The following is a 26,083-nucleotide window of genomic DNA, read 5'->3' as shown; positions in this document are numbered from 1 at the left end:
ATGGTCAGCGCTCGATCGACTACGCGCCGACTAACTAGGCACATGCTATTTCCCACCTTTCTCCCACTGGGTCCCTCAAAGCTTCATACAAAAGAGGAGTGCACAGAATGGGACAATGGGTTAAACTAAAGCCGAGTCGAGGCTTGGACCAGCCATCAAACGCAGAAAACAGACGAGCGATGGCAGACCGTCGCCGCCGATCCCGATCCCGGTCGCGTGACCGGAGCGACGCCCGACAGCGGTCGCGGTCCCGCAGCCGAGAGCCGCGCCAGCGGAATGGCCACGTCAAGCCGCGCGACTTTACGCACCTCGTGGACGGCGGCAAGGGCGAGAAGTTTGCGTAAGGCAGCTGCGATGACGAACTTTGCAGCTCATGCAGCCTCATCTATGCAGGTGGGGCCAACCCGAGGAGCCTAAGGACCCGAACGAGGAGCCTGTCGTCGTGCAGAAGCCCAACTTTGGCTTGAGCGGCGCCTTGGCGAAAGACAGCGCGACGGGCAACACGCGGAATGGCGTCGTCATGAAGTGGTGCGAGCCGCCCGAAGCCCGCGTGCCCGACAAGCGTTGGCGCTTCTACGTCTTCAAGAAGGATGAAAACATTGGTGCGTTCGATTGCATATTCCACGACATGGAGCTCACGCTGGTCGTGCATAGCGACGCTGCACTTGCACCGACAGAGCGCCTGCCTCTTTGGTCGCGACAAGAAGGTGGCTGACGTCTTCATGGAGCACGAGTCGATTTCGAAGCAGCACGCGGTACTGCAGTTCCGGCTGCGCGTGACGGAGCACCGGGCGTCGGAGCTCGACCAGCCCGAGCTCATCCAGACCATCAAGCCGTACATCATGGACCTCAAAAGCACCAACCACACGTTTCTGAACGGCAAGAAGATCGACCACTCGCGCTACATTGAGCTCCGCGAGCGCGATGTGCTGACCTTTGGCGAAAGCTCGCGCGAATATGTGCTTATGGTCACCAGCAAATAAATAAGGATTGTCGTGGAGCATTTAAATTTACATGTGTTAAGTTACATGCGCTCAAGTCGTGGCTCGATCTCATGCTTAGATGAGGAGCTGCTCGATCTGTTCGCGCATGGCGCGGATCTGGGGGCCGAGCTGCGACGCGTCGTTGGACGTGATCGAGGCCGAGATGACCGGGCGCGAGACGCCGCAGGCACGGCCAAGGGCGACCTTGGACGGGACAAAGACGTACGGGACGTTCTTGTCTTCGCAGAGGAGCGGCAAGTGGAGGAGGATCTCAAGCGGCTCCGTGTCGGCGGCCATCACGATGAACTCGGAGATACCACGGTTGAGCGTCTTGGTGGCCTCGTTGGCGCCCTTCTTGATCTGCTTGTAGTTGGTGGCCTGCTGCACGAGGTCGAGGATGCTCACGGTGAGCTTGGCATCGGCGAGCGGGTAGGCCTTGGGGTTCACGGCGGCGTCAGACATGGTATAGAAGCTCACTTGTAGATCACTGCTAAATGGAGTATGCTGCGTAGTAGATCTTAGTTGCACCAGCCGAGCACTCGCCGGGACCACCCAATCCAAAACGACGATTTCGATCTCCACCAATCGCAAGCCAGCTCGCTTCATTGGTCGCTTTTGCACCAATCCGCGCAACGCTGCGGCTTACTGGTCAAAAAGATTCGATTTACGAGCGAATCAACACTGCGTATGCCCGATCCGACTCCACCATGAGAGAAGGGGCACGGCGCCTGCAGGCGGAAGCGCGATTCCGGCAAGATGACGCATCCAAAGTCGCATCAGGCGTGCGGAAGCGCCTACGCGCATGGTCGACAGGTCCTCTGGACTACATACTCTGCTGTTGGCGACGACCTCGACCAATTCTTGGCTGCATGCGCATATCGACAACGCTATGGGTTAGCTCCGAGTCCAAAAAAGGGCGCGAGCCATAAACTAGCTGAGCACATACTACTACACATGCTGTGCGTGTTGGAGCTGCAATGTTCCAGTACTGTACTGAACTGCGAGGGTCGTTGGAAGGATGGGCATGTGGGCACTGGAAGCTGCGTCACCCATCCGCTCCAGCTCCTTTGCAGGCGCAGTGGCGGACGCCTCCTGGCTGCCACTAGCTTCCTCGATGCCATCATCGCGTGCATGATGGAGCACCCGATGCCATCATCCCAAACGATGATGCATCGCGGGATGTCCCAGTCGCATACCGGATAACGAGGAGCGACCTCCGGATAATGGTGCTCGCGGGTTGAACGAATTCATTTGCGAATCCGTCCGACACGACGACGATGGTGACCACGGCCGAACTCTCTGCTAAGCTCGAAGCGGCGCTGCAAGTGACGTACATCCAGGTCGAAGACAACTCGGACGGCTGCGGCACCAAGTTCAGCGTCATTGTCGTGAGCCCGCTCTTCCAGGGCATGGGGCTGCTCCAGCGCCAGCGCGCCGTGAACGAAGCGCTCAAGGAAGAAATGACCTCGATCCACGCGCTCCAGATGAAGACGTGGACACCGGCACAGTTTGAGCAAAAGAAGGCCCAGCAGTCGGGCGAGCAGTAAGCTCTGTAATAAATGCATGTTGAACACGTCACCAACGTCACAAAGCGCTCAGCCCGCGCCGCCAACCGCGCACGCAGCGCGAAGGCCAATGGCCGCCCATCACGCCCATGGCAGCTCCATCTCCGCAGGATCCAGCGCGCTGCATGCCACTGGCTTCCGACGACGCGGCCGACTGTCCGCCCTTTGCTGCCCTTGTCAATCGCCGTTGCAACTTCGCTTTTTGAACTTCGATCTTCGACCTCCATGGTGCGCGGCCAGCGATGTCGATGACGTCTCAGCGCATGCTGCATGTACATAGGACAGCAAGGTGGTCTCCGTCTTCCGCGAGCGCATGCTGCTAGACGTCGTGGACGAAGCGTGGATGCAAGACTGCCTCTCGGACGACGGTAGACAATGACCCTGATCGTGATCATGGCCCGCTCAACGTGCATAGAGATCGAGATCCCGCTGGGCATGGACCTCAACGCGGAAGAGAGCGGCGTTCCGCTCATGGGTCCAGGTACATGGTGCTCTGTAGTTTATTGCCTTGTACATTTGCCCTACGATGCTAGTGCTTCCCGGCTTCCGCACCGAGCGCACCGAGCGCTGGAACGACCTCGGCCTCGACTTGTTTGGGCGCGAGTCCTGATCCTTAACGAATGCTGCATGCTAACGTGGTCTTCTGCGTCTGGAGGATGCGCGATATCGAGAAAACGCTGGCAGGCATGGCGCCCGCAGTCGACGCCACTTCTATTGCGATTACTTGCAGCAGGACACGGCGAGAGCAAGGTATACGTACAGTTTCAGGTCACCTGCAAGGGCTGCGTGGCAAAGATGAGACCAACGAGGTGGTGTCGTCCTCCCCGCCAACGCCTCCATCCACGCATCTGGCTTCCTGTCGCGTGTCCAAAGGCATCGCAGGTAGTACATCGTATGAAGGTTCGTATTGCGAAGGAGATGAAGCAGATGGATCGTCGGTCGACGCTGAGCGCTATTTCCGCTTTTTGACGAGGCAGTCGAGCGCGTCTTCCTCCATGACGTGGTCCATTGCGCGGTGGAACTCGGTCGCGCAGTCGATCTCGCGGAGCGTCGCATGAATCGTCTCGAACGACGGGCGGCGCGCCGGCTCGTGGTCCCAGCACTTGCGAATGAGGTCCTAGGCATCTTGGTCAATCGGTCGGGTCCCGACTATCATACCTGGCACTTTTGAGGGCAATCGAGCGTCGGGATCTGCGGCCGGTCGCCATTCAGCACCTTGCGCTGGATGTCGTCGACGTCGTAGCCGCGAAACGGCACGTCGCGAGCAAAGAGCTAGACGCCAACTGATGCTATCCGGTCCCGTACAAGCAGAAGATCCCACCTCCCAGAGCAGGACGCCATACATGTACACGTCGACGGCCTTGGAAAACGGACGCCCCGCGAGCAGCTCGGGTGGCATGTACGCTGGTGTCCCCGCCGTCGTCTCCTTGGTGCTAGATCAGGAAGTAATGTGCGACGTGTTTGCCACGGCAGAACACGACGTACCAGACGAGGCCAAAGTCGCAGAGCTTGACCACGCCACGCATGTCCAGAAGCACGTTTTGGCTCTTGAGGTCGCTGGCAAGACGCATCAATGGCCATCCAAGGATATGGCATGTATTACCGATGAATGATGGCCGGTGACTGCGCGTGGAGATACTTCATGGCGTCGGCCACGCCCGTCTACGATGCGCGTGAGAGACATCGAGTGGAGCCTGTATGAGACGCACCGCAATCTCGACGAGCTCGGTCACGCTCAGTGCGAGGTTCGTGCGGTGGAGGCGGTCGAAGAGCGACATGTTGCAGAGCTCCATGACAAAGCACAAGTTGGGCGCTTCCATGCACGCGCCAATAAAGTGCACGACGTGCGGGTGCTGCAGCTTGCTAAAGCGGCGACGTGAGGCGCCATACCGCTATATATCGGGCAACCTCATGACGAGCAGCTCGTCCATGTACTCGTCCTTGAGCGCTTGGTCGACGCGCGGATCAAACTACACCAAGCATGTATGGGCGTGCGTGGTATCGCTGCAGACGTCGCACCAGCGTCTTGAGCGCGACGGGCTGGTCGCGGTACGTGCCACTGTAGACGATGCCCACGCCGCCACCGCCGATCTTCTCGCCCACTCGGAGCTCGTCGAAGCGTATGCTCTTCCATGCGCCGTCGGCCATCGTCCGTCCACCAAATGATGCGATCTTCCGAAACGCAAGCCGCTGTAACTGCTTTGGGCGTCGAGATCCTGTTTTGGAGCCTAATTAGGATCCGACGGTACGGGGCACGCGACATGTGCATTAAATTGCAGGCGCCGGCCCCGATCGCATACAAACAGCAAGTGATCGGGCGAATAAAAAGGCAGTGACACACTAAAAAATCAGATCTAGGTCAAGCAGGTACTGGCCTCGGCAGATCATCGATTGTTACTGCGCCGACGGGTCCTATGGCACATGCAGGCCAGGACGACGGCCATGGCGGCTTCCTCAAGTGCATGCGCCCGCGCGAGCGCTTCTGCCTGCCGGTAGAGAAGCGCAAGACACCGGCGCGCGTGCTGCGCCACTCCATGTCCTGCTCGCCGACGAAGGTGGGCCGGCGCCGCTTCTTCTCGACCGAGAAGGCCCAGCCGCGCGTCACGACCAAGTACCGCAAGACCCCGACGCTCCATACAACATGCAATTGCAACGGGTCCAATCACTTTCGCTGCCGGTTCCTCGAGAGCCCGAGCTCGCCATCCCGGTCGGCGCGCGAGCCGCTCAGCTTTGACCACCAGATCGAGTTGACAACGATGACGAGCATGAAGAAGAAGAAGTGGGAAGAAAAGTTCATCTCCAAGGAGTGGGAGCTCAGTTGGTTCCAGAAATGGCGGCGCCGTCTCGAAGAAGATGCGGTCGCGCACGACACGGAACGCTCGCGCGCCTCGTTCCACGGCCCGCCCAAGCCCAAGCACGAGGCGTCGTCGTCGGGCTTTCGCCGGCGGTCGCTCTCGGACGCTGGCAACATGGGTTTCATGGGCTTCTCGCTCGGGCAGTGGCAGGTCGAGTCGATGCTGCGCGCCGGCATCCCGATCGAGTACCGCGGCCAAGTCTGGTTCCTCTGCAGCGGCGCCGAGCAAAAGCGGTCGTCGTCGCCACCCGATGCGCAGTACGACGCGCTTCTCTGGCGCGTCGACGAAGTCCCAAACGACGTGGTCAACGAGATCGAGAAGGACTTGTACCGGACGTTTCCGCAGGAGCCCGACACGCGCGACGAGCGCGAGGGCAACATCTCGGAGCTGCGCCGCGTCCTCTCCATGTACAGCCTCCGCAACCCGAGCGTCGGGTACTGCCAGAGCATGAACTTCCTCGCTGCCGTTCTCCTCGTGTACATGGGCGAGGAAGAAGCCTTCTGGGTCCTAGCGTGCGTCATTGAAGACTTGGTGCCCGAGTACCATACAACGTCGATGGTCGGCTCCCGCGTCGACCAGCACGTCTTCCATGCCCTCGTCGCGCACAAGCTGCCTGAGGTCGCGGCGCACCTCAACACGCTCCACGTGCACCTCGCGCCGCTCACGTTCAAGTGGTTCCTCTGTCTCTTTGTGAATTCGCTGCCGCTCGAGACGACGCTGCGGGTCTGGGACGTCTTCTTTGCCGAGGGCGCCAAAGTCATCCACCGCATCGGCCTCACGCTTCTCAAGCTCCACGCGGATGCCATCCTCGCATGCGACGAAGCCTTTGACGTGTACGAGACGCTCAAGTTCTCGACCGAGTCGCTGCGGCGCGCGACCGCCCCGTACCGGACGTCGCACTGGGGCCGCACCGACGACTACTGCGTCTGCGACACACTCCTCCGGCTCGCGTTCGACAAGGCGTTCCTGGGCCCGTTCCCGTACGGCCAGATCGTCGAGCTTCGCGTGCAGTTTCTGGGCCTCGTCGAAGCCGAGCTGGCCTCGCGCCACAGTGGTGCTGATGACGACGACGCGTCCGAGGCCAAGCCGGACGAGTACGACTTTGTCGAGGACTTTGAGATCAAGGACTATGATTTTTTGTCGTGCTCGGCCTCGGGGAGTGCGACCGCGTCGTCTTCCGAGAAAATTCCCAACCCGCTCATCGAAGATTACTGGTAACTCGGAAATACTACTGACACTAGACGATATTGTACACTATTCTGTCGTTTTGGCTATTAGTCTGTCCATCCTTATGCATAGTCGACTGAAAAATCAAGGTGTCATGCAGATTACACGGTCGACTTGCGAAAGACGGCGCCCTTGATGCGGCGCAGCTCGTCCTCGAAGTGCGGCGACAAGGTCGCTTCGTAGTTGGCTTCGTTGAGCTTGGTGACGACGACGCGGAGGAAGAGGAGCGACGTCCGGTACGAGTCGAGGTCGCGCTTGGCGTAATGGTCGACGTCGAGCGCCATCGTCGCATGCGGCCCTGCGTACTTGGCGTCGAGCTCCAACGCGTTCTCGGGCATGATGTACTCGTCCTTGAGACCATAGACGAGCAGCGCGGGGACCTTGCACATGGGCGCAAACTCGACCGGTCGAAGCACGCTGAGGTCGACGTCCGCGCGCTTCTCGACCGACTTTTCGACCCATTTCGTGGCCGTCTTGAGAAGCATTTTCGGGATTTGGAAGCCTTCTTGGCGGACGCTCATGACGAGTTCGTCCGTGACCATGTCCATCGTGCTGTACGCTACATATAGGATGAGGACGCGGAGGAAACGACGCGGTGGCGCTACCGCTGTCGAGGACGAGGCCGCGGATCGGCTTGGTGTACGGCGTCATGTTGCTGCGGCGGAACGGCGCGGGAATCGCGTCGACGTTGGCGCCGGCGATGGCCACTTCGTGCGTCTTGTCCTGGGCGCGGCTCGCAATGTTGAGGAGCGCGGGGTACCCGCCCATGCTATGCGCGTACAAGACGACGTCGACGACACTCGCATCTCCCTCCAGGTGGTCGAGCACGCTCTTGAGGTCCATCGACTCGTTCCAGCCCATCGTGACGTAGATGCCATCCGAGTTGCCTGACCCAGAGCAGTCGAATGCGAGGACCGAGAAGCCGAGCGCGAGCGCTTCGTCGCGGAGCTTGAGCACGTCCTTGCGCGAGCCCAAGTTGGAGTGCAGGTAGATCAGGCACGAGCTCTACATACGCACCAGGGTCATCATGTCGAGCGCCAAATCATAGGACGTACCGGCCGCGGCGTCAGCTCGTCGGTCTGCAGCAGCTGCCAGTGCGAGCACGAGAGGTTCAAGTGGCGCTCGTTGCGGAGCGTAAAGTCGACGCGCTTGGCGTACACGGCGTCTTGCGTAAGCGGGTCGTGCAGCGTCAGCTTCTCGGGCCCGAGCTCGTCGAGGTCGTACGCGGCGCGCGGCGGGCGGATGACCGAGTCAATGACCATGTTGTAGCCCTCCGAGATGAGCTCCTTGACCGAGACGTCGCCCGTGCCGCCGTGCGCAGCAAACTCGTGCTCCATTTCGCCGTCGGCAAAGATCGAGATGTCCGAGGCCGCGTTGCCCATGCTGCTGCTGGTCGTAGTACGAAGCGAATTGAAGAATGCACCCAAAGGGCAAAGTCACCGTCGACGCTAAATGCACGCAACTCACTTCCATGACGTTGCCACGTCCGTGTCATGTAAACGCCCAGCTGTTGCAAACAACGACGAGCACCGGCAAGGACGCGGTGCGAGCGCTATACGAGCGGCGGCCGAGAGCCCAGCAAGCGCAGCATGCCCGCGCCGCCGTGCAGACGCATCGACGGTGCGCGGTTGCACACGGTCGTTGGCGGGTAGGTTGGGGCGGGATCGGACACCAGCTGCGTCGCGATTTGGGTGCGAGACAGAGTTGGGTGGGTTTAGAAGTGGCCTTTCTGTCCTGTCGGTTTCAAGGTCGGTCGATGGTCGGTGAGAGCAAGGTCTTCAAGCGCACGCGGCTCGGCGTCGTGCTCCCCAACCTCCCTGAGCCAGTCGTTCTCGAGCGTGGGAAGCCCCTCGACGTGCTCCAGACCGAGCTCGACGACCACCAGCGCAAGGAGCTCGACACAATCCTGCGCAACCTCCAGCGTCGACTCGACCATGCGCTGGTTTCTCTACCGACGTCGCCGCCGCTGCCTCGTCTACGGGTGCCTCCATTACGAACCATCCACCGTCGGAACAGAACGCTGGTACTTAGGGCGACGACGATAGCAGCGAGGTGCAGTTTCCGTGGAGCACTGCGGGCGTCGAGCGCAAGATCGCGGATGCGGTCGCCGCCGAGTCAGACCCCGACCACCCACTCACGCCTTTGGACACGTTGACCATCGCGCTGGAAGTCGTTCAAGCGTGCTTCAATGAGGACGAGGACGACGACCGGTTCCACGCGGGCTGGACCAAGCTGCTTGCAGGCCTTCTCGACCGCATCGAGGCGATGCTGGTGCGCAAGGCCGCCAAAGACCGGACACACATCGCGTCCTTCGTCGCTGCCATCGGTCCCGAGCAGGCGCCGAGCGCGCCGTCTCCACGGGCGCAGCTCCGAGAGCTCAAGCTCGCCCTCACGTCGCCACGGCATCGCTGCAGCAAACCACCATCGCTCGCATTTGAGCTCACTGACAAGGCTGCGTACGACGCCCGCGCCAACGCCCGTCGCCTCGAGCTGCCCAAGGTTGCGCCCGATAATTCGTACCGGCATGTTCGCCGGTGCCGCGCCTTTCCGCTGACCCGCGTAAGCTGCCGTCGAGAGTCGATCACGTTCCAGACGTTGAAGCTAGGTGGCTAAAGACGAAGTCATCCAGCGCATCTACAACTACTGCCCCGTCGAGTCGCGCTTCGACTTGCGCTCTGTCTCGCTGAATCTGCAGACGCTGGACACGGCCAAGCCCTGGACCGTCATTGAATTCCCCAAGGTGCATACGTTCGGCTGCTACTTGGTGCGAGGCAAGGGCGGTAGGCGCGGCCACCGCTCTCGAAAGACCAAGTGAATTACCTTTTGCAGTGGCAGCGCCTGCGGTACGAGAAGCTCTGCGCCGCGCAGGCAAATGAAACCGAGTGCCACGCCAAGCTCACGCTGACGCTCGACTACGCCGACGCGGTCGTCTACGAGCTCTCGCGGCTCGTCTTTGACAAGTGCCCGACGTCAAGTCACTTTATCTACGGCCTTTGGCACGGCGTCTCGAGCATGATGGCGTCGATCAACAAGACGATCGAAGACGAGATCGTCGTGCTCAGCCAGACGCTCAAGACGCTCAAAGTACCTCGTCCAGATCTGCATCTGGATCTGAGTCGGAGGTACTAGGTGGAAGTGGACCAGCTCGAGCGACGCCACGCGCAGCAGCGTGCGACCATGGAGGTCCTCCACGAAAAGCTGCAGCACAAACACAAGATTGTGGCGGCCGAGAAAGACCTTGGCATTCGGCTCCGGAACGACCTCAACAAGTATCTGGCCGCCGTACGTCGCAGACTCGACAATAGAGCGTCATTCTGGCGCGTAGGACCAGATCCTCGTGCGTCTGACAAGCCAGTTCGTCCAGACCGTGCTTGAAGCGTTCCCAGACCAGCCGCGTGCCGTGCCTCGCTTCTGCACTGGCATCGAGGTCGTCGAAGAGCTTCGCCGGTCGCTGGACGCCAAGTTTAGCGTCGCTCCGAGCACCGCCTTTGTGCGGATGTTTGCATCTGCGTTGGCGCCCACCGAGGACGCCGCGACAGTGCGCCATCACGGACTTGGCAACGGCATCTGACCAGTGCTGTAGCACCACGGCCACAGCATTCTCTCGAGCTTCGAAGCCAGTGCCGTGCGGAAGGAGCTCGAAGCGACGCTCAAGCGCCTCGCCCTCCTCACCACGCTGAGCAGTCCCGACTGCGCGCTCGGGTGGGATCCGCAAGACGTATGGCAGCACGCGTTCTTCATTCCTCCGATACAAGAACTGTTGGAGATGGAAAGTCAGCTGCAAGAGCTCATTGCGGCGGTCGAGGGCCATACGAGTGCGCCGGCGCGCCGACGCTGCAGTCGCAGTGCCCAAACAGAGGCTCCGCTCATGGCGCAGCGCCCCCGCGGTGGGCATCCTCACATGAAGCAAGCCGCGCGCATGGCGGCCACCGCGCACGGTACGACCTCTCAAATGCCTTGTGTCGTTGCTAAAGCGCGCGTAGTGGTGGTGCGCTCGTTGGAGCATACGCCCAACATGCGCCTTGGCGAGCTCAAGCGGACAGTGCCAACGTCGTTCCAGCACTGCGTCCAGCACCTGCGGGCCGAGTATGTGCCGTACAACTACACGGTGCCCGCGACGCATCGAACTCTCTCGTTCGTCATCAACGAGATTGTTTTGCAGCTTTCGAGCGGCGCCCTTGACGGCAGCAAAGCCCAGGCGCCCAAGGAGCTCCTCGCCTTGTCGCCACAAGACTTTGTGTACCGCATCTACCTCGAGCGCTTCCGCGTGCCACGCTTTGCGAACGAGCGGCTCGTCGACTTATTAACGAGTCTTGCGCACCTCGACACGCAGAGCGAGAAGATTCATCTCTGGAGCCGCCTCTTGGGTCTTCCGGGCGTCGACGCGCTCCCGCCAATGGCGTTTTGGTTTGTCGTACACGCGCTGCACGTGCTCGCCAAAGTGTCGCACGACGGCTACTACCTCGTCGAGAGCGACGGCGGCGAGTTTGTCGGCCAGCAGCAAGCGTTTGACGCGATCAACAGCGTGCTGATGCATTTTACCCCCGACATCGTGTCTCGCGCTAAAGGCAGAGTGGTGAGCTTGACGCAGATCTATGGCACCATGTGGATGCCTCTGTATGCCGTGCTGGCCATTTGCGTCGACGAGTGGGAAGCGCGGTACGTTAGCACCAAGCTGCTCATCGAGACGAGCTTTGGGCAAGCGGCGCTGGCCGTCGACTCGTTCGAGACGTTTCGGTCCATCGTCGCCGGCTTCAACGCGCGCGCCCACCCTTATGCTGTCGCCAGCGCGTACCAGTCGGCACTGCGGGTAGCTCGTTCAAACAAAGTGGCTAAACCATTTGTACTCTAGGTGGCGGCGCGGCCCAAGCCACTGCACTGCAGCGCGGCTTGCTTGGAGCAAAGCGTTGTACCCGCCGAAGCGAGCGCTCTCTTCGACAAAACGCTGCTTTGGTTTGCCGCGCCTGGCGACGGCGCACTTCTCCAGCAAGCCAACCTGGCGTATACACTCCTCAAGAACGTGTGGGCGGCCTCGAGCCACGAGATTGTGACCGGCATCGAGCACCAAACGCACGTTGACAGCACCGCGGGCTTGCGCCTTGTGACGCCGCTCGAAACTATCCTGCGCGACGAGCCGCTGCAGGGCACGCACGCGTGGCACCTCTTCCACGAACTCCTCCACGTCGCCCACACCCCCGACGTCCTCGTCTAGTGTAAATAAAAGTTCATTACTAATGAACTTATATTTCCTTGAGCATAACGTTTGACGAGACTGGAAAGTGCAAAGTGAAACCGTTGGCTACTCGTCGCGTCGCAATGCAAAAGCGAGCCGAGACGGCGGCGTTGGCGGCGTGCCACTCGACGTTGGCGACGCGCGGCCTTGTGCCCAAAGGTGCATCTGCACGAATACTAGTCGTCATAGGGTCTTGCTAGATGCGCGGGCAACGTTTCTCGCGGGCTCGGCCGAGCTCATGGACCACTTGCGCAAGACGATTGCGGCCACGTACGCGCCAGAGGAGAACGCAGCGCGCGTGCAGGACTGGCGCGACCGCGCGATGGTCGACTTGCGCAAGAAGACGCTCTCCTCCGACATGCGCCGCGTCTACGGCGACGTCTTGGACTTGGCGCAAACCAAGATGCGCGATCTCCTGGATGCGACCTCCAGCCGCGCGGTCGAGACACTCTCGCCGGTCGTCGACCACGTTGCATTCGTACGTGTACCTTAATAGACATCACAAGCACAGAAGATGCGTAGAACCTGCGCCGGCAGTGCGAGTACCTGAATGCGGCCGTGAGCTTGGACATTGAGCGCCACACGGACGCTCAGTCGGTGCTCTTCGACGCCAAAGACGAGGTACGACGAACCAAGAGACTTGTGCGATGCGGGTCCTACAGGAGATGCACGCGCTACGAAGTGAAATAACCCGCGTTAACGACCGGCTGCGCGCTCTGGAGGCTACGCATGACGTCGGCGACGCGACACTCTGCAACGAGCTCCGACAGCGCTGCAAGGACTTGGAAGTGACGCAGAGCGCTCTTCACGGACAAACGCGGGTAGTGGAGACCGCTCTCCACGCAGCGGTGCGTGTTGATTGGAGCTCGAAAAGTATCAACTTTGTATCAGCAACGCACAATCACGCGCCTCGAGTCAGAGCTGCACACTCTCTCGGCGACGTTTGAGCTCACAAAAGCCATGTACAAGAAGGAGACGACGCAGCTCATGACGTCGATTCGGCAGGCCTCGGTACCAACAACGACAACAACAATGAGCCCGACGAAGTACGAGCCCAACTCGATGCGCACACTGAGCTTTGCAGCGCCCGAGTCGCCGACGCGGCCAAAGTCTTCGTCGTCGCCGCGCCGCACAATGGCGACTGCAGCCCGCTCAGGCACGGATCCGCCGCCGCGAGGCGCCGTCACACGCCCATATGTACTCTGTGCAACGCAGCACACAACCAATCCAAGCTGATTATGCATGCTCTGACCTACTCTAGTGCAGTACCACTGGTACCCAAGCAGCGTAGCTAGCCCCGAGGTTTGTCACAAGGTGAGTTCGCTCGCTACAGCTCATATTGTAGAATCAAAGCTACAAAAAACTGCAGTCGGTGGTGGGGTGCTATTGTGATAGCTTCTTGTGCGGGCGGCAGTCGAGGACTCAGTTGGACACGGCGATGAGGTTGACGTTGCGAGCGATCCACATGCCGTCCGTGTTGGAGCAGTGGTTATGTCCCTTGCACAAGGGCGCGAGGTACCACGTGTTGTACGAGCGCTGGTCCGTGATCATGACGTGCGCGCCAACGAGGTCCTCTCTCGAGCAGCCGTTGATGCAGCAAGTTCGTCGGTTGGACCCAGTCGCGTCGCGCCACATTTGCAGCCACGAACTCGCAGTCTTGGAGCCCGAGTTGGCGTACCGCGGTCCCGATGTGCCATTGATGTTTCTGACGCAGTAGTGGGTGTTCATGTTGCACTCTGCCATCTTGGAGGTTCCACAGGCAGTTTGCTCGGGAGGAGTCACGGGACCCAAATCTAAAGTGAGCGTGGTCCACGCTCGCATCGTTTTCGTTGGTCAAAACCAGCTTTGGGTGAACAAAACATATTTTTGGAGTTGGACATTCAGATTCAACCGCCAAAACCCGAATACTGGTAGTCGCAACCCCCACTTGAGAGGGTCACGATGAAGTGTGACGTAGCTTGGTTCCCGCACACTCGTCGACGCCGTTGGAGTGCAATTTTGCATTTTTCGCGCGTTTGCCCGCTACGCGTGCAATTTACTACGGTGCGCCACGATTTCAATGGCTCGATCGCCCGGTGATATCTTCTGTCGCCGGAATTGTATCAACTTTGTATCAACTTTGTATCAATCCTCGCGCTTTCAAGGCGATGTGGCACCAAGACTTGGCACCAGGCGAGGCAACATGCAGCATGAACGAAGGATAGGGCGTTGCGCCATGCGCTCGATAGACAACAAGATAAATAAGAACAGATAGACAGTCACGTCGGATACGTCCGACGCGCGAGCGTGGAGGAAGAACTCCTCGAGTTAAATTACTCTCCGAAGACGCTCTCTATTTCGTGAGCATCGGAGGCAGCTGCGCGTGCCGCTGTGCTTGGGACCGGTGGTCCGTTCCGGGCCGTCTCTGGGTCTTGGCATACTTGCCGTACACGGCACAGTTGACTTTGGCGCCTACGTCACCTGTCATACGCTCCAGTTGCAGAGACGAGACCCACCCGCGGGGCTGGACGACGCCGGTGTGAAGAGCGGCCGCGCGACCGCAAAGCGCGCTTGGCTCTGGCTTTCGTTCGTCTGGGTCGCCAGCGCCGCCCACTTGTCTCGCCGCGCCTCAGTAAACGACTTGACTGTGTGCACAAACGCCTCCTCGAAGACCGCCAAGTCCGGGTGCAGCTCCTGCGACACGAGAGCCGCCGCTGTTTGCACACGCATCGCTGTGGGGCTGCGGCTGCTCTCTCGCTACAGGTAGCGTTAGGAGGATACGGCAAAGGCCATCTGCACCGAAGGCTGGTTCTTCAACTGGTTGCCATACTCTTTCGCCTTTTGAAGCTTTTCGAGGCGGTCGTCGGCCGAAATCACTTCCAACGCTCGCACCGCCCGGCGCTGGCGAATTTCTTCCTTGCGCTTCGCCTCCATAAACTCGAGCGTCTCTTCGCGCAGCGTTGCGAGTTCGCTTTGAGTGAACTCGAGTCGCTCCGTCACGAGCCGCAGCTCGATCGCCATCGCACTCGCCCGCAGTTTGATCTACACCACTGTGAACGGAAGAAGAGAAGTCGGGTGCAGCCTACCGCGTCACGCTCGGTGCACGCGGCGTTGCGCTGCGTCTCCATGATGACTGCCGCGGCTTCGGCGGCCTGCCAGTTGCGAAGGCGCTCGACCTGAACGGCGCATGCGTCGGCGGCGGCGCGCACCGCAACCTCGCGCTGCTGGAGACTGGCGTCGCGCGCCGTCTCGGCCGCCACGCGTTCCATATCGATTCGAATGGCCTCGAGCTGCGCCTCGTGCAAGTCCTGCTTGAGGTCCGATACGTCCGCGCGCAGCTTGTCCGTGACGCGTGCGAGGTCGTCGTGACGTGCCTGCATGGCCACGCCCTTTTTGGTTTCCGCGTCGAGCAGATCGAGCGTCGCGCGCCACTTGGTGTGCAGCTCCAGAATCTCGGCGCGATGCGCACTCAGCTGACTGTCTTTCAGTCGATTCTCGGCTTCGCAGTCGGCCAGCGCGGTCGAGAGGTCCTCCACTTGCATTTGGAGCAGCCCCATCTTCTCCTCCCACACGCTGAGGCCGCCTAGTACTTGCCTCAGCATTCGCAATGTCAGGACGCGCGTACCACGCAAACGAATCATCTCGGCGGTGGCCGAGTGGCCCCAGTGAATCGCCAAGTCGAGCGCAGTGCAGCCCGCCTACGACAGCCAACCACCCATGAGCGCGGGCAGAGGCTGCGCGCTCACCGCGTTCTTGGCCTTCATGCTTGCGCCTACGCCAATGTTGATGAGAGGTCGTCCCGCTCCGTGGGCACATATCGAACCGAGGGACACGAGCAGTCGCACAATCTCGGTCCGGCCCCAGAACGACGCCAGGTGCAGCAGCGTTTGTCCCGCCTACGCAGCGCATCCCAACGTGAGATGGCGGGTGCCAAGAGCGTACCGAGTCGGTGTGGTTGACGTCGATGCGACCCGCGTGCATGCACATCTGGAGCGCTTCGAGGTCGTCGTTCCAGACGGCGTCCCGCAGCGCGTCGTAGTAGTCGGCCATCGCGCTGCAAATAAACTATTTTTAGGCTGCCACGTCATGGCCGTCGTTGACGACGTCGGCCGTCAGCGTCGCACGTATTGCGACACGGCTGTCGTGGACGCCTGCAGTAGCGCGGGTGCACCAGCGTCGATGAGCCGTCGGTGTCCTTGCCGCCGACCGCCGACCGTCGAGCGTCGACATGGAAACGGTGTTAGCGCTAAAAATACTCCTGCATGCAAGCGAGCCCGTGCGTCGACCGGTCCAAGAAGGCGACCGAGGTCCGGCGCGAGACGCACCTGTCGCCTGCGCACGTCGCGCTCTCCTCCAAGTGCTTTGTCGCTGAGATAGGATATTTGCGGACTGAGAGATCGTAGGCTCCAGGCGCAGTTCCAGGAGGCCGACTCGGACGACGACGACGCTTCCCAGGACTGGTTTGTGAACGATCGACCGGTGCCCGAGAAGACAGATGCACCGCCGGCCGACGCAACGGTGGTCCCCGCACCGCCTGTCGAGCCCGAGAAGCGTCGGAGCGTCATCGTCGACGCCGAGGTCGGTGGCCATTGCCAGCTATAGTCGCCGACGAGGGCGTGTAGGACGACGATGTCGCACTGCGCAAGAGTCCGCTGGGGTTTCTGCATTTGAGGCCCGCGGACACGGGCGTGCTCATCATGGAACTCTGCCTCTCAGACCAGGTACGAGACAAAGAGGAAGAAGCAATGAACACATCTTCTTCGTAGACGATGCTCAAGCAGTACGGCGCCAAGTACTTCAAGATCTACCTTCCGCAGGTCACCGAGACGCAGCAGGACTTTTGCCTCTACGGGCGGAGCTGCGCCAACAAGCTCAAGATTCGATTCAGGTCTGTTGCGTTCATCTAGTACGCGGCGTAACATTGGCACCAGCTTGAGCGAGACCAAGGCGTGCAAGCGCAACAACCCAAGCTACGCGGGAAAGCTCTCGGTGGCACCCACGCCCCTGGGCAAGCGCTACAAGGTCTTTAAGAAGAGATTTGCCAAAGCTATTCCATAACCGTATTATGGGTAGATGGTGTGCCCTCACATCAAGCAGCGCAGCGTCTTTACGCTCGAGCTGCGCGACGGCAAGCATGAGCTGGATGTGCAGCTGCAACCTCAGGTGGGCAGCGGCGCCTCTTCGGCGCTAACCAGCGCTAGAACACGCTCATGAGCTTGCTTCGAGGCAAAGCCGCGCCCAAGGACGCCACCCAGACCTGCTCCTCAGTTCTCGAAGTGCGCAATCCCATCGATTTGCCGCAGGGTATTATCGACTGAATGCGGTAGAAATTCACAAACCCGCTCGTGGACGTCAAGTGCCCAAAGACTGCAACGTCGTGGCTGCGCATCGACAAGGAAGGGGTAGGTTACGCCACTTGTAGTCGTGGTTTGTAGCAAGTTGTGATGACTAGGACGCTGCGGCGAGCAAGTTCTTTGTGCACTACACCAAACCGTTCTCCATGTTTCAGAGTGCTGCGATCGCCGTCGCAGTGCAATCCAACTTGCTCGAATAAGCGCAACAAAGACCATCACCAGCAGCTAGTTGACCAAATTTGACGCCAGATTCAGACAAAATGATGGCGCGTGCTTCGAGTACTGGATGATGCAAGCTAGTATGTACGAAGGGCTGTGGGTGGTAAAGGCAGCGCGACCACCACTGCCCGTCGATTATCGCGCCCATGCTGCTATGCCCGGGTCATGGCCATGGAGCACCAGTGGACGCCAAGTACCATCAACCATCTTGGGCAGGAAGATCGCAAGATCGCGCAACGAAGATGCGAGGAACGTTCGTGGCTAAACGCACCCAACACGCGTGAGTGATGGTCCATATGGGGTGCAGTTTGCATCGCATTATTCCATCGGCATCAATGGCGCTCAGCTCCGACGACGTCCGGTTCTCCAAGCGGCTGACGTACGTACTGCGCCATGGCGCCGTGAACCTCAAGCTCCCGATCTCGGCCGATGGCTACGTGCCGCTGAGCGCGATCTTTGCCATGCGCGACTTTAAGAAGTTCGCGCTCGCCGACCTCGAGCGTGTCGTCGCGCTGGACTCGAAGCAGCGCTTCTCGCTCGACATGAATGACGCCGATAGCAGCCAGTGGCGCATCCGCGCCAACCAGGGCCACTCGATTCCAGTTGTCCTCGACACGGAGCTGCTGACGCCCATCCAACCGGACGAGGCCATCGGCCTCGTGTGCATCCACGGAACGTACCTTCGCCATTGGGAGGCCATCTTCCACCAAGGCCTCTGCCGCATGAAGCGCAACCACATTCACTTTGCCGCTGGCGATGTGGGTGCGAACGAGGTCATTAGCGGCATGCGCACGTCCGTCCAGCTCAAGATCTACGTCGACGTTGCCAAGGTGCTGGCGGATGGCATTCCGTTTTTCCGCTCAGCCAACAACGTCCTCTTGTGTGCTGGTGCTGGCGAAAAGGGTCTTCTCGATCGCCGCTACTTTAGCAAGGTCGTCCGCGTGCAAGATGCGGCAGTGCTGTACACGCCGGCCATGGACGACGACGCATAAAGTTAACGCTTCTCAACTACATGTCACCTCTATTATGAACGCAAGCAGAGTCTACCTGGGGCGTCCTCGGGTACGCGTTGCGCGCAGAGAATGCTCATCTAGATTGTAGTGCTATAGTGCAATGCGAGGAAACGTGGCATTCAGCTCGACGAGAGACCGCATCAAGCGGTGTCGCACTGTGTGCACGGCGACGCATGGCTCCGTGCCCGTGTCCATGCATCACCACGATTCGCGCATTGGCATTAAAAGGCTATGAGACATGAGCTTCATTGTCCTCATGGAGGGTTTTACAGCGACCATGGCGCAACTGCTATAGCTGGATGATCTTGGCCAAGACGCCCTTTGCCCGAGGACTCTTGAGCCTCATGGATTCGTCGTCGGGTGGTAGTTTTTGGCAGAACGGGTTCAAGTCGTCGTTTTCGTCAACGTCCTCCATGAGTGGGTTGCGAATGCGCGAGTAGTAGCTCGTCGGCGCTTGTCGGCGCGAGCGCATCGCAGCGGCAATGAGAACGCCAACGATGGCGCACACGGCGGCGATCGCTGCGAGCATGCCCTTGTGTGCGAAGAGCACCTCGTCTTCGCGCAATACGTCGCCAAACGCGGGCTTGAAGATGGGCACCTTGCTATGGGGCGTGGTCGACTGCTCGTCGAGGTCATCCTGGAGCTGGCAAGTTGCGCGAAGGAAGCAGCGAGGGCAGCCATTGAGCAAGGCTAGTTCGTACATGTCGTCTCGTGGGCATCGCGTCGCGTACGTGGCGCACGTGTCAAGGCGGTTGAGCGGCGCGTTGTCGCCGCAGGCCATGGCGCCGGCGATCAGCGCTGTGAGGATGACCCAGCGCATGCGAACGAAAGGACCGGCTGCAGACTGCATTCTCGAAGGATACGCCCGGCCAGAAAAGCCACCAATCATAACGTGCCAAATCATGCCACGTCCAAGGCCATTGGCTGGAATGGAATCCGGTTATGGCTATCCGGATACCGAGACTGAAACGGTTGCGGTAACCGGTCGTTGAAGCGGCGCAGTTGAGATTTGTCATGGTACGGACCATGCAGCTGCTGGGCGACGAAGGCTCATGCAACGACGTCGTAGGCGCTGTCGCTGGAGCACGAGCAAGAGCTACGCAAGGTCTTTGACGACTATGACGAGGTAGACGCAGCGATAGCATGCAACCAACTTCACCATCGAGGTAGGACGGGACCGGCGACATTGACGCCGAAGAGCTCGGCAAGATCGCCGAAGACCTCGGCGAGCCGCTCTCCAAGGAAGAGCTCGAGTACCTCATCATGGAGTTTGACGCGGATGGCAGGTACGAAGCGCCGCCACCACTGGCAGCTCCATGTACCTCGTGCTCCTAGTGGCACGATCGACTGGGAAGAATTCATTGCATGGTGGAAGGTGCCCTTTTAACGCTTTATCAATATACCTTATACTGCGGAATCTCTCGACGCGATGCAAGCAGTCGCATGGGCCTCATGGCGTCCACCGTCGCCAAGCATGCAGCTAGCAATCGCCATGGCGTCCGCCTGGCATGGTCTAAATCAAGGTGCGACTTAAATAGCTTTCGCGGAGTATATAATTAGGCGTGATAGGGCGGTTAAATAACGCGCGGGGATGCACCAATCATGCGCGAGGAGGGTGTGATTTCAGCCAATGGGACGCGTCGACGGGTAGATATAAAAAGCAGAGCGTTTCACGCTCCCAGCTGCAAGAGCGCCGAGGTCGACGTAATTCGATTCTTCCTATCGAGCGTCCATGCCCAAGCACGCGACGCCCGTGAAGCATGAGTTCGGCTTCACGATCAATGGCTGCACCTTCCACGTCGAGCCCAAGTACGAGCCGCTCGACGCCATCGGCCAAGGCTCGTACGGCGTCGTCTGCTCCGTCCTCAACACGACGACGCAGGAGAAGCTCGCGATCAAGAAGATCACACCCATGGCCGGCGACGAGTGGGACGCGACGCACACGCTGCGCGAGATCCGCCTCATGCGCTGCCTCGGCGAGCACGAAAACGTACGCGCTCAGCGGCGACATGCAGCCTCTCATGGATGCGCGTCCGTAGATCATCTCGCTCAAGGACTTGACCATGTCGGTCGAGAAGGACGAACTGTACATGATGATGGAGCTCGCCGACACAGACCTCCACCGCCTCATTCAGAGCTCGTGCCCGCTCACAGACGGCCACATTCGGTACGCTCCATTGGAATGACCTGTATCGCCTCCTCATGGACGTCGATCGACAGGGTCATCATGTACCAACTGCTCTCAGGCGTCAAGGCCATGCACGACAATGGCGTCCTCCACCGCGACCTCAAGCCCGGCAACCTCCTCGTCAACAAGGACTGCGAACTCAAGGTACATCCTGCGCCACCTGCGACGACTGACGCATCCCACTTAGATTACAGACTTTGGCCTCGCCCGTATGGTGCCCAAAGACCTTCAGAACCACGACCCGGACTCAACAGACCCCGTGTCCTCGCCCATGACAGAATGTACGCCCAAGTGGTTGTCCGTACGCTTGCTAACGGTGTATAGACGTTGTCACGCGGTGGTACCGGCCACCCGAACTCATGCTGGCCCCCAACGGCGTCTACGATGGCGGTACTGAGCACTGTGACGAGGGACGTCGCATCTCATGGCCATTGGTGTTGTAGCTGTCGACATGTGGTCCGTTGGCTGCATCCTCGGCGAGCTCGTTACGCGCAAGCCGCTCTTCCCGGGCTCCGACTTTATGGACCAGCTCACGCGCGTCTTCAAGGTCATTGACATTCCGCCCAAACACAAGCGGTGGGTTGTCGTCAATACGTCCATTGTACTATCGCAAACGTAGCGGCTACACGGTCGAGAAGGACGCACTCAAGTTTCTCGCGTCTCTGCCCGCGACGCCGCCAAACGCCCTCGACAAGATCTGCAAGGGCAAGCACCCGGACACAAAAGACCTCCTCGAGAAGCTCCTTTGCTTCAACCCGAAAGAGCGCATCTCGGTCGACGAAGCGCTCGCTCACCCATTCTTCAAGGGCGTCGACGTCGAGTGGGGCACGATCCCGCCGCTGCAGCTCTCGCACTCGCTCGAGTTTGCCTTCGAGGACCAGTCCCTTCCACTCGAGACGCTGCGACAGTACATCAAGGACGAGGTCCTCGCCTTCCAGGCCAAGGCGGCGCCTACGAGCCACGACGGGCCGGAAGAAGCCGTCAAAGTGACCTCGGACGACGGCGACTACGCGCCAGGTCTTGGCTTTACGATCAAAGGCTGCGAGTTCAACGTGCCGTCAAAGTACGAAGCGATCCACGTGCTCGGTGAAGGCTCGTACGGCGTTGTCTGGTTCGCCTCAATGATGACGGTCGTGTTGCTCATGCGACTCCGTAGCTCGGCCAATGACACGGAGCAGCTGCAGCAAGTCGCGATCAAGAAGATCACGCCGATGGCCGGCGACGAGTGGGACGCCAAGCACACCCTGCGCGAGATCCGCCTCATGCGTTACTTTGAGGACCACCCCAACGTACGCTACAAGGCGACGTTTTCTGAATTGAGCTCCTGCTGCGTAGATCGCGTCGCTGCAAAACCTGAGCACGTGCATCGCCAAGGACGAGCTGTACATCATGATGGGACTCGTGGACACGGACTTGCACCGGCTCATTCAAAGCAAGACCAAGCTCGAAGAAAACCACATTGCGTACGTCGAGCTATGTTGTATCGCACGTTGCGCATGCAGCTCGAATGCTAGCGCCATCATGTACCAGCTGCTCTGCGGCGCAAAAGCCCTCCACGAAAACGGCGTCCTCCACCGGGACTTGAAGCCGGGCAACATTCTCATCAGCAAAAACTGCGACGTCAAGATCACCGACTTTGGCTTGTCGCGCTTTGTGCCCAACGGCCGCACGTGCAGCCACTCGGACGCGCCGGTCGCCAAAGACGCGCTCATGACCGAGTACGTCGTGACGCGCTGGTACCGCCCGCCCGAGATCATGCTCGCGCCCAACGGCTCGTACGCCGAAGGTACTTGGACTTGACTGTGCAGATACTGACCAGTGGTGGTAGCTGTCGACATGTGGTCCATCGGGTGCATTTTTGGCGAGCTCTTAAATCGCAAACCGCTGTTTCCAGGCGCTGATTTCATCGACCAGCTCACGCGCGTCTTCTCGGTGCTCCCGATTCCACCGAAAGAAAAGCGGTGAGAACTCAATGGATCGTATAAGGTGCTTATCGCCGAGGCTAGCGGCTACGAGGTCGAAGGCGACGCGCTCAAGTTCCTCGAGTCGCTTCCGCGCGCGTCACCGCAAGCGCTCACCAAGGCCTTTCGCAAGGCGAGTCCGGAAGCCATTAGTCTCTTGCGTCGGCTGCTGTGCGTCAACCCCCAGCGCCGCATCACGGCCGACCAAGCGTTGCAGCATCCGTACTTCAAGACCGTGCGCCTTCAGTTTGGCGAGCCACTGGAGTTCAAGGTACGAGTGGCGTATGAGACGCCGTCATGAGCGCTCTTCCTCTAGGTCGCCGACACGTTCGACTTCGACTTCGACCAGAAGGAGTTTAGCCTCCTGAAGCTACGCGGCTTTATCCAAAACGAAGTGCGCCTCTTTAGCAAGAAGGACGAGGTCAAGGGGCCGGTCGAAGTCATCGAACGGCCGCCGAGTCGTCGCGAGTCCAAGTCAAGCAAGGAGGTCGAGCAGAACGTCGACAGCCTGAGCGGGCCTCGCGCTGACGTCAAGGTCAACAACGAGTGCGCGTCGACGACGCCACCGAAAGACAGCGGGGTGCCCGAGACGATCACAGCGTCGCCAGCCAAAGAGAGCTGGGTGGTCCAGCAGCACCACAGCGTCTCTTCGTCGTCGTACATTGAGAGCGCGCCATCCACCAACTCGAACCCGCGCCGGGACAGCGATGTCTTTGACTCGGACGACGAGCGCATGGAGGTGCTCGTCGAAGGCATGGCCAAGAAGCCGAGTCTCGACAGCCAAGACGAGCACAAGTGGAGCGAGAGCGACGACAACGACGACGACGACGAAGCCAACGAGATACTGGAAGCCATTCAGAACATCCGCCAGCAACGCCCACCGTCCAACCAAGACCACAACAAGGACGAGAAGCCACCGTTGCCCCCGGGCTGGGAAGAGCGCTTCAACAAAAAGTACAACCGCGTCTATTACGTCGACCACGCGACCAAGACGAGCTCGTGGGACCACCCGGGCAAGACGGTGGCCCCTTCGTCGTCGGCGCCGCCGTCGGCAGTGCACTCGGCGCCGCCGACAACCAAGCCAGGCTTGATCAAGACAACGGCGCGTATCGCCAACGATTTACTCAAGAAAGTCGTCTTGCCCAAGAACTGGGAGCGCCGGACCGACGCCAAGGTGCGCCGACACGACCCTACCCCTTGTCTCATTCGGTGCGTAGACGGGCCGGCTCTACTATGTCAACCTGCTGACCAAGAAGACGTTTGCGCGCCTCCCGTCGTCCGTGTCGGCGTCCATGGTGCACAAGACGACGGCCAAAGACGTCAAGGACCCGGCCAAGAAGCGTCATGTGACGGTGCCCCACAGCCCACAGTTTTCACAAATGTCGTGGCAGCGCAAGCGCGACGCGATGCACTGAGCTTCCGCCTCTTCTTCTACTACTATCTGTGCTTGCTCACCCTACCATTGCATGCTAATATGACTCTACCTTGTTACGTCCTCATGCGACGATGTTATGACATGCGATTAAGACAAACCGCGCTGGAAGAGGAGGTCAAACGTCTCTAGCTCACCGGACGCCAATGGCTCGTGCCGTGCGCTCTTGGTCGAGAGCATCTCGAACGTCGTGTCCCGACCTTCGATCTGCCGCCCGAGCTGGCAGTCCCACGACGCATACCGCGCCTGCACCTTGCGGTCGAGCTCGCCCTTGAGGTACATGTTGGCCGCTTTGCGCAGCCCGCGCGCAAGCGTGTCCATGGCGCTAATGTGGGCGACGACGAGGTCCTTGAGCGACGTCGACTCGCGCCGGACGCGAATGTCGAGCGCGAGACCGCCGGGCGCCAGTCCCTGTTGCTGGATGACCTGTACAACAGGACAATGAAGCCCGCAGTCAAGATGATGCAGCCAAGTACGGTGCGCATGAGCTGCGTGGCGTGCTTGGCGTCCGAGAGCACTTGGTAGCTGTCGCCCATGCTGCAGTCGATCGAGCCTACACCTCCTTCTATAAACCTCATCTTACTCTGCGGCGACCGTACCGAGGCATTTGGTCATGCTGGCATACGCTACCTCGTGCATGGGATCGATCCCGAGTGAGGACGTTGGCGCGACGCAGATCTTGAAGTGCGTTTGAAGGCGGTGGCGGAGCAGGAAGCAGAGCGTCGTCGCCACATCTCGATCGTACGCTGGCTGCAGTGGCTACCTGAGACGTCGAGGACCCGAGTTACGAGTAGCGTACGTACGTCGGCGGGCTTGGGTTTCAAAAGCAGCTGGAACGTGGCCCCGAGCGACGTCTTGTACTCGACGACCATGCGTAAAAACATTGCGTAATGAACATCCTCCTTGGCCAAGTCGGTGCTGACGAGCGACGGGAGTCCGTCCCGGCCGTTCCACAGCACAAAGTTGTCGCCGCCAAGAAGGTGCGTGAGGCGCATTGCGCGCTTGACCTGCGCCGCGGCCTCGAGGTAGACGCCGAGCGACGGCGACGTGGCCGACCCGTGCATGTACCTCCGGTTGGCCATGAGGTTGGCGGCGCCGTAGAGACAGCAAATCGAACTGTCGCGCATCTTGGCTTGGAGGTACGGCAGCACGACGTCCCAGTGGTGCTCGTACCCCTCCGGAACAAGGTCCGTGTCCTGAAACGCAAAGAGTCGGAGACCGAGAAGCTCCATAAACTCGAACGCAGCGTCGATGCGCCGCTTGGCCTGCAGCAGCATGTCCTCGAGGACGTTCCACGGACGGCGAATGGTCGCGTCGCTCTCACTGGTGCGAAAACCATGCCAAAAGCACATCTAGCCGAGTCGTGTGAATCGAATCTGCGAGAAGGAGACGTACGGCGAAGCGACACCACTCGTGCATGGGCTTGCCGAGGATGAACTCGTCGGCGCAGTACTCGCGGAACGAGAGCACGTCGCCGTCCGTCGCTTCGTACGTGATCGGCGCCATGTCCTTGAAGAAGAACGACTCGTCGTACACGGAGGTTGGCGCCGCCGGCTCTGGAAAGAAGGCGGCGGCAGCGTCCGGGTTGTTGCGGATCTCCTGGTACGCGGCCCACTTGGCCGGGTGCTCGCGCGCGAGGTGCTGTGTGAACTGGTCGACGCGGAACGTGACAAAGTACTTGACGTTGGATGACTTCTTGCGCGCTCGCTTGCGCGCGTCTTCGTTCGCGACCTCGTCGGCGGGTGCGGCGTCGCCGGCTGGCGGCTGCTGCTCGCGGCCAAAACTGGCACAGAAGAGACATTGGACCTCCGTGACGATCGTCGCGCCGGTCTCGTCTTGCTGCCGCTGCGTCGGCGCCATGCCGTAGATGCGCATGTACGAGTCCTTCCACGCGACCTTGCGCTGCTTGCGCTTCGCCTGCGTCGCCGCATCCTCCCACAGTTCTGTCGGCTCCATCGCACCAGAAACTCAACAATTGACTCAAACATGCGTTGGCGTTATCCGGATTGAGTTTGAGGTGGCGTCGCAGCGACTCAAATTTGGAAAGCGGACGACGGACGCCATGACCAGCCTC

At 60.1% G+C, this 26,083-nt stretch overlaps 16 protein-coding genes across 17 annotated transcripts; 9 read left to right on the top strand and 7 right to left on the bottom strand.

Annotated features, from left to right (window-relative positions):
* Positions 1-130: 130 nt before the first annotated feature.
* Positions 131-1,035, top strand: SDRG_14369 (hypothetical protein). The gene is made up of 3 exons (XM_008620493.1): positions 131-340; positions 394-602; positions 655-1,035. The coding sequence occupies exons 1-3, from the start codon at positions 180-182 to the stop codon at positions 981-983; spliced, it is 699 nt and encodes a 232-aa protein (XP_008618715.1). The 5' UTR covers positions 131-179; the 3' UTR covers positions 984-1,035.
* SDRG_14368 (ribonucleoprotein-associated protein) lies at positions 936-1,529 on the bottom strand. The gene has a single exon (XM_008620492.1). It carries the CDS (start codon positions 1,443-1,445, stop codon positions 1,059-1,061), a length of 387 nt encoding a protein of 128 aa, XP_008618714.1. The 5' UTR covers positions 1,446-1,529; the 3' UTR covers positions 936-1,058.
* A 731-nt stretch (positions 1,530-2,260) lies between these two features.
* Positions 2,261-3,158, top strand: SDRG_14367 (hypothetical protein; the record flags this gene model as incomplete). Its single annotated transcript, XM_008620491.1, has 5 exons — positions 2,261-2,526; positions 2,583-2,724; positions 2,829-2,916; positions 2,964-3,029; positions 3,082-3,158. 5 exons carry the CDS (start codon positions 2,261-2,263, stop codon positions 3,156-3,158), a joined length of 639 nt encoding a protein of 212 aa, XP_008618713.1.
* A 238-nt stretch (positions 3,159-3,396) lies between these two features.
* Positions 3,397-4,753, bottom strand: SDRG_14366 (TKL protein kinase). Its single transcript, XM_008620490.1, has 8 exons — positions 4,568-4,753; positions 4,457-4,518; positions 4,258-4,411; positions 4,152-4,210; positions 4,034-4,105; positions 3,870-3,981; positions 3,707-3,820; positions 3,397-3,665 (listed from the first exon to the last, which is right to left on the bottom strand). The coding sequence occupies exons 1-8, from the start codon at positions 4,694-4,696 to the stop codon at positions 3,501-3,503; spliced, it is 867 nt and encodes a 288-aa protein (XP_008618712.1). The 5' UTR covers positions 4,697-4,753; the 3' UTR covers positions 3,397-3,500.
* A 117-nt stretch (positions 4,754-4,870) lies between these two features.
* On the top strand, positions 4,871-6,666 carry SDRG_14365 (hypothetical protein). Its single transcript, XM_008620489.1, has one exon. It carries the CDS (start codon positions 4,963-4,965, stop codon positions 6,619-6,621), a length of 1,659 nt encoding a protein of 552 aa, XP_008618711.1. The 5' UTR covers positions 4,871-4,962; the 3' UTR covers positions 6,622-6,666.
* SDRG_14364 (hypothetical protein) lies at positions 6,615-8,340 on the bottom strand. Its single transcript, XM_008620488.1, has 3 exons — positions 7,686-8,340; positions 7,236-7,635; positions 6,615-7,189 (listed from the first exon to the last, which is right to left on the bottom strand). The coding sequence occupies exons 1-3, from the start codon at positions 8,010-8,012 to the stop codon at positions 6,732-6,734; spliced, it is 1,185 nt and encodes a 394-aa protein (XP_008618710.1). The 5' UTR covers positions 8,013-8,340; the 3' UTR covers positions 6,615-6,731.
* Positions 8,341-8,352: 12 nt separating this feature from the next.
* Positions 8,353-11,885, top strand: SDRG_14363 (hypothetical protein). The gene is made up of 9 exons (XM_008620487.1): positions 8,353-8,611; positions 8,662-9,189; positions 9,236-9,370; positions 9,415-9,714; positions 9,760-9,912; positions 9,956-10,168; positions 10,214-10,568; positions 10,614-11,440; positions 11,483-11,885. The coding sequence occupies exons 1-9, from the start codon at positions 8,387-8,389 to the stop codon at positions 11,840-11,842; spliced, it is 3,096 nt and encodes a 1,031-aa protein (XP_008618709.1). The 5' UTR covers positions 8,353-8,386; the 3' UTR covers positions 11,843-11,885.
* A 15-nt stretch (positions 11,886-11,900) lies between these two features.
* SDRG_14362 (hypothetical protein) lies at positions 11,901-13,246 on the top strand. The gene is made up of 5 exons (XM_008620486.1): positions 11,901-12,022; positions 12,064-12,341; positions 12,386-12,484; positions 12,526-12,711; positions 12,755-13,246. The coding sequence occupies exons 1-5, from the start codon at positions 11,947-11,949 to the stop codon at positions 13,097-13,099; spliced, it is 984 nt and encodes a 327-aa protein (XP_008618708.1). The 5' UTR covers positions 11,901-11,946; the 3' UTR covers positions 13,100-13,246.
* Positions 13,167-13,699, bottom strand: SDRG_14361 (hypothetical protein). The gene has a single exon (XM_008620485.1). It carries the CDS (start codon positions 13,682-13,684, stop codon positions 13,286-13,288), a length of 399 nt encoding a protein of 132 aa, XP_008618707.1. The 5' UTR covers positions 13,685-13,699; the 3' UTR covers positions 13,167-13,285.
* A 465-nt stretch (positions 13,700-14,164) lies between these two features.
* On the bottom strand, positions 14,165-15,892 carry SDRG_14360 (hypothetical protein; the record flags this gene model as incomplete). Its single annotated transcript, XM_008620484.1, has 8 exons — positions 14,165-14,314; positions 14,359-14,599; positions 14,624-14,884; positions 14,929-15,425; positions 15,468-15,540; positions 15,589-15,614; positions 15,666-15,738; positions 15,785-15,892. 8 exons carry the CDS (start codon positions 15,890-15,892, stop codon positions 14,196-14,198), a joined length of 1,398 nt encoding a protein of 465 aa, XP_008618706.1. The 3' UTR covers positions 14,165-14,195.
* A 205-nt stretch (positions 15,893-16,097) lies between these two features.
* SDRG_14359 (hypothetical protein) lies at positions 16,098-17,475 on the top strand. Its single transcript, XM_008620483.1, has 9 exons — positions 16,098-16,199; positions 16,246-16,420; positions 16,465-16,563; positions 16,609-16,730; positions 16,774-16,864; positions 16,916-17,005; positions 17,044-17,118; positions 17,170-17,244; positions 17,295-17,475. Exons 1-9 carry the CDS (start codon positions 16,105-16,107, stop codon positions 17,394-17,396), a joined length of 924 nt encoding a protein of 307 aa, XP_008618705.1. The 5' UTR covers positions 16,098-16,104; the 3' UTR covers positions 17,397-17,475.
* Positions 17,476-17,737: 262 nt separating this feature from the next.
* On the top strand, positions 17,738-18,451 carry SDRG_14358 (hypothetical protein). Its single transcript, XM_008620482.1, has one exon. The coding sequence runs from the start codon at positions 17,751-17,753 to the stop codon at positions 18,405-18,407; it is 657 nt and encodes a 218-aa protein (XP_008618704.1). The 5' UTR covers positions 17,738-17,750; the 3' UTR covers positions 18,408-18,451.
* A 204-nt stretch (positions 18,452-18,655) lies between these two features.
* SDRG_14357 (hypothetical protein) lies at positions 18,656-19,299 on the bottom strand. Its single transcript, XM_008620481.1, has one exon. The coding sequence runs from the start codon at positions 19,276-19,278 to the stop codon at positions 18,718-18,720; it is 561 nt and encodes a 186-aa protein (XP_008618703.1). The 5' UTR covers positions 19,279-19,299; the 3' UTR covers positions 18,656-18,717.
* Positions 19,300-19,442: 143 nt separating this feature from the next.
* Positions 19,443-19,845, top strand: SDRG_14356 (hypothetical protein; the record flags this gene model as incomplete). Its single annotated transcript, XM_008620480.1, has 4 exons — positions 19,443-19,445; positions 19,498-19,554; positions 19,599-19,714; positions 19,764-19,845. The coding sequence occupies 4 exons, from the start codon at positions 19,443-19,445 to the stop codon at positions 19,813-19,815; spliced, it is 228 nt and encodes a 75-aa protein (XP_008618702.1). The 3' UTR covers positions 19,816-19,845.
* A 260-nt stretch (positions 19,846-20,105) lies between these two features.
* On the top strand, positions 20,106-24,076 carry SDRG_14355 (CMGC/MAPK protein kinase). The gene is made up of 14 exons (XM_008620479.1): positions 20,106-20,418; positions 20,468-20,595; positions 20,649-20,760; positions 20,804-20,897; positions 20,941-21,006; positions 21,060-21,192; positions 21,236-21,727; positions 21,773-21,905; positions 21,952-22,079; positions 22,131-22,402; positions 22,445-22,577; positions 22,623-22,848; positions 22,894-23,751; positions 23,795-24,076. The coding sequence occupies exons 1-14, from the start codon at positions 20,161-20,163 to the stop codon at positions 23,990-23,992; spliced, it is 3,231 nt and encodes a 1,076-aa protein (XP_008618701.1). The 5' UTR covers positions 20,106-20,160; the 3' UTR covers positions 23,993-24,076.
* On the bottom strand, positions 23,948-25,981 carry SDRG_14354. Of its 2 annotated transcripts, XM_008620478.1 has the most exons (6): positions 25,405-25,981; positions 24,813-25,361; positions 24,609-24,768; positions 24,486-24,562; positions 24,062-24,435; positions 23,948-24,018 (listed from the first exon to the last, which is right to left on the bottom strand). In XM_008620478.1, the coding sequence occupies exons 1-5, from the start codon at positions 25,963-25,965 to the stop codon at positions 24,100-24,102; spliced, it is 1,683 nt and encodes a 560-aa protein (XP_008618700.1). In that variant the 5' UTR covers positions 25,966-25,981; the 3' UTR covers positions 23,948-24,018; positions 24,062-24,099. The 2 variants fall into 2 exon arrangements, with proteins under 2 accessions (XP_008618700.1, XP_008618699.1); XM_008620477.1 differs by lacking the exon at positions 23,948-24,018 and having other exon boundaries at positions 24,040-24,435.
* Between the last annotated feature and the right edge of the window lie 102 nt (positions 25,982-26,083).

Source organism: Saprolegnia diclina (assembly GCF_000281045.1).
Source record: "Saprolegnia diclina VS20 unplaced genomic scaffold supercont1.71, whole genome shotgun sequence".
Taxonomy (NCBI): Eukaryota; Oomycota; class Saprolegniomycetes; order Saprolegniales; family Saprolegniaceae; genus Saprolegnia; species Saprolegnia diclina.
This window is presented reverse-complemented; position numbering and strand designations above follow the sequence as displayed.

What these genes read in the sequence shown, in the direction of transcription:
- SDRG_14369 (XM_008620493.1), top strand. Translation starts at nt 180, where the DNA reads ATGGCAGACCGTCGCCGCCGATCCCGATCCCGGTCGCGTGACCGGAGC. An exon ending in GGCAAGGGCGAGAAGTTTGC is followed by an intron (nt 341 to 393) that starts GTAAGGCAGCTG and finishes TCATCTATGCAG; the next exon opens with GTGGGGCCAACCCGAGGAGC. An exon ending in CAAGAAGGATGAAAACATTG is followed by an intron (nt 603 to 654) that starts GTGCGTTCGATT and finishes GGTCGTGCATAG; the next exon opens with CGACGCTGCACTTGCACCGA.
- SDRG_14368 (XM_008620492.1), bottom strand. Translation starts at nt 1,445, where the DNA reads ATGTCTGACGCCGCCGTGAACCCCAAGGCCTACCCGCTCGCCGATGCC.
- SDRG_14366 (XM_008620490.1), bottom strand. Translation starts at nt 4,696, where the DNA reads ATGGCCGACGGCGCATGGAAGAGCATACGCTTCGACGAGCTCCGAGTG. An exon ending in GACGAGCTGCTCGTCATGAG is followed by an intron (nt 4,412 to 4,456) that starts GTTGCCCGATAT and finishes TCGCCGCTTTAG; the next exon opens with CAAGCTGCAGCACCCGCACG. An exon ending in ATGGCGTCCTGCTCTGGGAG is followed by an intron (nt 3,821 to 3,869) that starts GTGGGATCTTCT and finishes GTTGGCGTCTAG; the next exon opens with CTCTTTGCTCGCGACGTGCC.
- SDRG_14365 (XM_008620489.1), top strand. Translation starts at nt 4,963, where the DNA reads ATGGCACATGCAGGCCAGGACGACGGCCATGGCGGCTTCCTCAAGTGC.
- SDRG_14364 (XM_008620488.1), bottom strand. Translation starts at nt 8,012, where the DNA reads ATGGGCAACGCGGCCTCGGACATCTCGATCTTTGCCGACGGCGAAATG. An exon ending in ACGAGCTGACGCCGCGGCCG is followed by an intron (nt 7,636 to 7,685) that starts GTACGTCCTATG and finishes GTGCGTATGTAG; the next exon opens with AGCTCGTGCCTGATCTACCT. An exon ending in CGGCCTCGTCCTCGACAGCG is followed by an intron (nt 7,190 to 7,235) that starts GTAGCGCCACCG and finishes TCCTATATGTAG; the next exon opens with CGTACAGCACGATGGACATG.
- SDRG_14363 (XM_008620487.1), top strand. Translation starts at nt 8,387, where the DNA reads ATGGTCGGTGAGAGCAAGGTCTTCAAGCGCACGCGGCTCGGCGTCGTG. An exon ending in TCAACAAGTATCTGGCCGCC is followed by an intron (nt 9,913 to 9,955) that starts GTACGTCGCAGA and finishes TCTGGCGCGTAG; the next exon opens with GACCAGATCCTCGTGCGTCT. An exon ending in CCACCGAGGACGCCGCGACA is followed by an intron (nt 10,169 to 10,213) that starts GTGCGCCATCAC and finishes CCAGTGCTGTAG; the next exon opens with CACCACGGCCACAGCATTCT.
- SDRG_14362 (XM_008620486.1), top strand. Translation starts at nt 11,947, where the DNA reads ATGCAAAAGCGAGCCGAGACGGCGGCGTTGGCGGCGTGCCACTCGACG. An exon ending in TCGTCGACCACGTTGCATTC is followed by an intron (nt 12,342 to 12,385) that starts GTACGTGTACCT and finishes GAAGATGCGTAG; the next exon opens with AACCTGCGCCGGCAGTGCGA. An exon ending in TCTTCGACGCCAAAGACGAG is followed by an intron (nt 12,485 to 12,525) that starts GTACGACGAACC and finishes CGGGTCCTACAG; the next exon opens with GAGATGCACGCGCTACGAAG.
- SDRG_14361 (XM_008620485.1), bottom strand. Translation starts at nt 13,684, where the DNA reads ATGCGAGCGTGGACCACGCTCACTTTAGATTTGGGTCCCGTGACTCCT.
- SDRG_14359 (XM_008620483.1), top strand. Translation starts at nt 16,105, where the DNA reads ATGCAAGCGAGCCCGTGCGTCGACCGGTCCAAGAAGGCGACCGAGGTC. An exon ending in CACGTCGCGCTCTCCTCCAA is followed by an intron (nt 16,200 to 16,245) that starts GTGCTTTGTCGC and finishes GAGAGATCGTAG; the next exon opens with GCTCCAGGCGCAGTTCCAGG. An exon ending in TGCGCATCGACAAGGAAGGG is followed by an intron (nt 17,245 to 17,294) that starts GTAGGTTACGCC and finishes TGTGATGACTAG; the next exon opens with GACGCTGCGGCGAGCAAGTT.
- SDRG_14358 (XM_008620482.1), top strand. Translation starts at nt 17,751, where the DNA reads ATGGCGCTCAGCTCCGACGACGTCCGGTTCTCCAAGCGGCTGACGTAC.
- SDRG_14357 (XM_008620481.1), bottom strand. Translation starts at nt 19,278, where the DNA reads ATGCAGTCTGCAGCCGGTCCTTTCGTTCGCATGCGCTGGGTCATCCTC.
- SDRG_14355 (XM_008620479.1), top strand. Translation starts at nt 20,161, where the DNA reads ATGCCCAAGCACGCGACGCCCGTGAAGCATGAGTTCGGCTTCACGATC. An exon ending in CTCACAGACGGCCACATTCG is followed by an intron (nt 20,596 to 20,648) that starts GTACGCTCCATT and finishes GTCGATCGACAG; the next exon opens with GGTCATCATGTACCAACTGC. An exon ending in GTCCTCGCCCATGACAGAAT is followed by an intron (nt 20,898 to 20,940) that starts GTACGCCCAAGT and finishes AACGGTGTATAG; the next exon opens with ACGTTGTCACGCGGTGGTAC.
- SDRG_14354 (XM_008620478.1), bottom strand. Translation starts at nt 25,965, where the DNA reads ATGGAGCCGACAGAACTGTGGGAGGATGCGGCGACGCAGGCGAAGCGC. An exon ending in ACGAGTGGTGTCGCTTCGCC is followed by an intron (nt 25,362 to 25,404) that starts GTACGTCTCCTT and finishes CGACTCGGCTAG; the next exon opens with ATGTGCTTTTGGCATGGTTT. An exon ending in CAGCATGACCAAATGCCTCG is followed by an intron (nt 24,563 to 24,608) that starts GTACGGTCGCCG and finishes AAGGAGGTGTAG; the next exon opens with GCTCGATCGACTGCAGCATG.